The 4,261-nt window shown below is 40.0% G+C and overlaps 1 protein-coding gene across 1 annotated transcript; it reads left to right on the forward strand.

The window, feature by feature from the left end:
* Nucleotides 1–405: 405 nt before the first annotated feature.
* Nucleotides 406–3,357, forward strand: LOC118399784 (homeobox protein Hox-C11a-like). The gene is made up of 3 exons (XM_035796027.2): nucleotides 406–1,146; nucleotides 1,899–1,907; nucleotides 2,427–3,357. The coding sequence occupies exons 1-3, from the start codon at nucleotides 450–452 to the stop codon at nucleotides 2,657–2,659; spliced, it is 939 nt and encodes a 312-aa protein (XP_035651920.1). The 5' UTR covers nucleotides 406–449; the 3' UTR covers nucleotides 2,660–3,357.
* The last annotated feature ends 904 nt before the right edge of the window (nucleotides 3,358–4,261 follow it).

A 4,261-nucleotide genomic window follows, 5' to 3' on the forward strand; every position in this document is an offset into this window, starting at 1 on the left:
ATAGCTGACATTTGCATGGCCTCATAATAATAATAACCATAATAATAGTAATAATAATAACATTAATAATCATTATTATTATAATCAAAAACCCGTACCTGTTAGTTATTTACTATGCATTGCATTGCGCGTGTACTATACGGTACAAGAGTTTGTATTATGATTATCGTTCAGAGACTAAAGCAAAAAATGGTAAGATACCTGATATTGATTTTTATAATACTCATGCGGTGTTGGAAAACCAATCGTTTGAACCTTCTATATTTTACCTAAGTGAACCACTCCTACACATGTAAGTGTTCCAAATTGATATATGACAATATCTACTTTCAATCACGTGTCTTGGGGCGACTTAGACGGATAGCACGTCATCTCGCCTTCCCAAATGTTCTCCTTCTGCAGTTCGAATCCAAAACATCTATCTATAGTGCAAGAGAACGGGGAGAAAGATGTTTAACTCGGTTAGTCTGGGAAGCTTCTGCTCACAGACGCGAAAAGACAGGACTTCCGAGTTCGGAGACAGAGCGAGCTGTGCGTCCAACCTTTACCTCCCCAGCTGCACATATTACGTCCCCGAATTTTCTGCTGTCTCTTCGTTCCTGCCACAGGCCCCATCTCGGCAAATCACCTACCCGTACTCCACGAACCTCTCCCAAGTGCAACCGGTTCGGGACGTTTCTTACGGTTTGGACCCCACAACTAAGTGGCACCATAGAGGGAACTATGCGTCCTGCTACTCTGGGGAGGAACTGGTACATAGAGACTGCCTTCCGCCATCGTCCACCATGACAGAAATGCTGATGAAAAACGAAAGTGTATACAATCATCACCACAACCACCCAAGCTCCAACCACCTATCCACGGGCTTTTATTCGGGTGTGGGGAAAAACCACGTTCTACCGCAGGGCTTTGATCGCTTTTTCGAAAGCACACACAATGGGACCGAAAACAGCTCGACAGAGAACTGTGCTCAGAACGGCGAATCCAGTAAGCTGGATTCGGCGTCTCAGCCGCCTGCCGCCCTCCTTCATAGCGCCACAGGCCCTGAGAAAGACCCAGAGAATGAAGAGGAAAACGTTAATTCTGGTTCTTGTGCTTCTTCATCGGGCAAGAAAGACGACAGCGCCAACAAAACAAGCCACTCGAGTAGGTACCGAAGCTGTAAAAAAGGTTAAAGGACTAGCCCGGTATTTTTGTCGGTCAGATTTTATGTGGAGTTTTATAAGCATTCAACGGATTTTATTATAACCTACAAAGCTCTTTCTTCCAACAAGAAAACATTTTACGATGGGAAAGCGCTTTGAAAAAAACGATACGTTACACACAGGCAGCAGGCAGCAGCTCTCCCAGTCTGTGAAATTTTAATAGCCCGCTATTGTGACAAACGCTAACTTTGGTCATGAACTTGCGCTGGGCGATGTTTCACCAAGTTGTCGAGGGTAAAAAGCAATTGAGCAGAACACTGCTTTTGGGTGTCCTTTGATCCCCCCTTCTCAGCAGCCTCCTGTAAAATGCAGAAATGCTACTGTGTTGCTACTCTGGACAGGTTGCTTTACGCATTAACAGCAGCTAGCATATTTGTTCGATCGAGATTGCATGTACAAAATAATAGCCTAATAATAGTTGTGATAATCATATTGTTTTGTTTCTTTGGGACCTATGCTCTTCTCAAAACGTGCATATGTATTGGTAACCGTGCAAGCAGGCTAGCCCAGTATTTTAGTTTGTAGGGTAATCAATTATTTAAAACTCCCAAGCGTTGAGATCTTACTCTAGGCTATTCTGTAAATCACCAACAAACTCGTTCGGTTTTGTTATAGTCCATGTAGAATATGATAAACCAATAAGCAAATAGCCTAGATATAATTCACTCATATTAATTTGAGACTAATAAACAGTGGCTCCCAGTCCGTAGGCCCAAGCGCCCCCATAGTGGCATGGAATAATTTGTCTCTAGCCTATAATTATATCCCACCTATTTGATTGGCAGTAATGCTATCTAGGTATCTAGTGTTAATTCGCTATAGATGATCGAATGAGGATATGAAAGGAAGGTTCATTTTTCCATTCAGCCATATATTCCCATTTATTATGGCAGTGTTGAGTGGGGAATGTAATGCAGGTAGTGAGGTGATGAAGTGCAATGTCTTTGTCGTTTCGTGAATAGCGTTACAAAACTCGTCAAGAGATTTTATAGAGATGGTTGATTATAGTTGTATGTTACAAGAGGATGGCACTTGGGGCCATGGATTTAAGGATACAGAGAAAGAAAATGAATGTGCAGGCTTGAGGGTAGGCTACGTGTTTAGGACTCTTGCATTTTATCAAACGTAACATACGTTTCAGCGTGTATCGTAATGCTTGTTTTATCTGAAAAAACACTCGACCTTACATTCTCCTGATGATTTGTTTTATATTGCTCTAAGGTACACCACGCACCAGGAAGAAGAGGTGTCCTTACACGAAGTTCCAGATTCGGGAACTGGAAAGAGAGTTCTTCTTTAATGTTTATATCAACAAGGAGAAACGGTTGCAGCTCTCCAGAATGCTAAACCTCACTGACCGTCAGGTCAAAATCTGGTTCCAGAACCGCCGAATGAAAGAAAAGAAATTAAGCCGAGATCGGCTGCAGTATTTTTCTGGAAATCCCTTATTGTGAACTAAACTCTAAACTGGTAGCTTTGGTGAGAAATAATCATCAATATTATCATCTCTAAAACTGAATTGCCTTCGGAGGACAAGGCCGGACTCGACTGGCCAAAAACAAGTGTTAGGTCATTAATGGAAACGCTGGGACTAGAAAGAAAATAAGCTATCAATATGTTTTACGTTTCCTTGTTTTGTTGAACCAATAACATGAACCAGCATAAAACAAGACATTAGAGAAATGTATCTCTGACAATAGCAGAGCAATGAAGGTAAACTATTCCATTGTTTTCCAATGAAAGATTTATATTTACCGTTTGTCACATTCGGCCAAACATTTGAAACATTGTAATGGCAAGTACAACATCAGTAATTATTTTTGTTTGATTATATCCTATTTCGATTCACTTGTGAAATTCTGTCTTTCCAGTGACATTTCTCTCTGTATCTCTGTATTACATCATTATCCTTTCTTTGTGAAAATGATTTTGCTACTAACTGAACCGACTTGAGGACAGCCGCACAGACTCTTCTTCATAGATATGCAGATATATACGCATTTTTGCAGCAACCAAGAACTTCGACACGAATCATCGGTCCCAAATTAATCTCCTTTCATTTGTTTATAAAATGTTATCACTGAACCTAATTATTATATTTTCAAGAATTCTGAAAATAACTTAGCTCTAGGGCTACAAGCTCTTTGACTATAGCGAGCTTTGTGTTGAATACATGTTACGCAGTATTAAAGATATGACGTTGCATAAGCCTATATGCATCAAGAGAAAGAATGTAACATAAAAATAAACGAATAGTGATTCTTACAACAAGCCATTCTTTGAGAGTTGTATATTATTATTTGTTATTGGGTCTAGGTCTGTATTTCAACGAACAACTACCAAGAACGGAATATTATACTTTGTCTTTTTTTTAACCTTTATTTAACCAGGCAAGTCAGTTAAGAACATATTCTTATTTTCAATGACGGCCTGGGAACAGTGGGTTAACTGCCTGTTCAGGGGCAGAACGAAAGATTTGTACCTTGTCAGCTCGGGGGTTTGAACTCGCAACCTTCCGGTTACTAGTCCAACGCTCTAACCACTCCTTTTGCCGCCCCTTTTGCAGAATCAGTTGGGCTAGGCCTCAATGCTTGTAGAACATCATTGCAAGTTACGTTCTACTTGACTTCTTAAGTAGGCCCTTAATAGCACAGTATACAAATAAAACGCTGTGAAACCCTATACATGTCCCTGACAAGTCGTTGAGATTTCATGTTAAGATTCATGGAAAATAAGTATAGACTCTTTCTCAGAACTCAACTAGGTAGGCTAATTGATACAAATCAAAAATACTTGTCTACACACAAATCAATAGGCTAAAACTAGGTAAAATGTCAGATTAAAATATTGGGAGTGCTTGTAACATAGTTAAACTATTTGTCATGAACATGAGGGTGCTGCAGTTGTCTTAATTGCCCACTTCTCTTATTTTCACGGAAAACTCTGCAAATAATTAGAGGTGCTATAATGTTGAATTTGTTTTCGTCCATGTATGACCTATAGGCTATATGTAAAGTAAAACACAGTTGCGTGTGCGTGCATGTGTGCGCGTGTTT

This window comes from Oncorhynchus keta, chromosome 21 (assembly GCF_023373465.1).
Source record: "Oncorhynchus keta strain PuntledgeMale-10-30-2019 chromosome 21, Oket_V2, whole genome shotgun sequence".
Taxonomy (NCBI): Eukaryota; Metazoa; Chordata; class Actinopteri; order Salmoniformes; family Salmonidae; genus Oncorhynchus; species Oncorhynchus keta.

Bases quoted from the DNA above. Each gene is read 5' to 3' on its own strand.
- LOC118399784 (XM_035796027.2), top strand. From the start codon at position 450: ATGTTTAACTCGGTTAGTCTGGGAAGCTTCTGCTCACAGACGCGAAAA.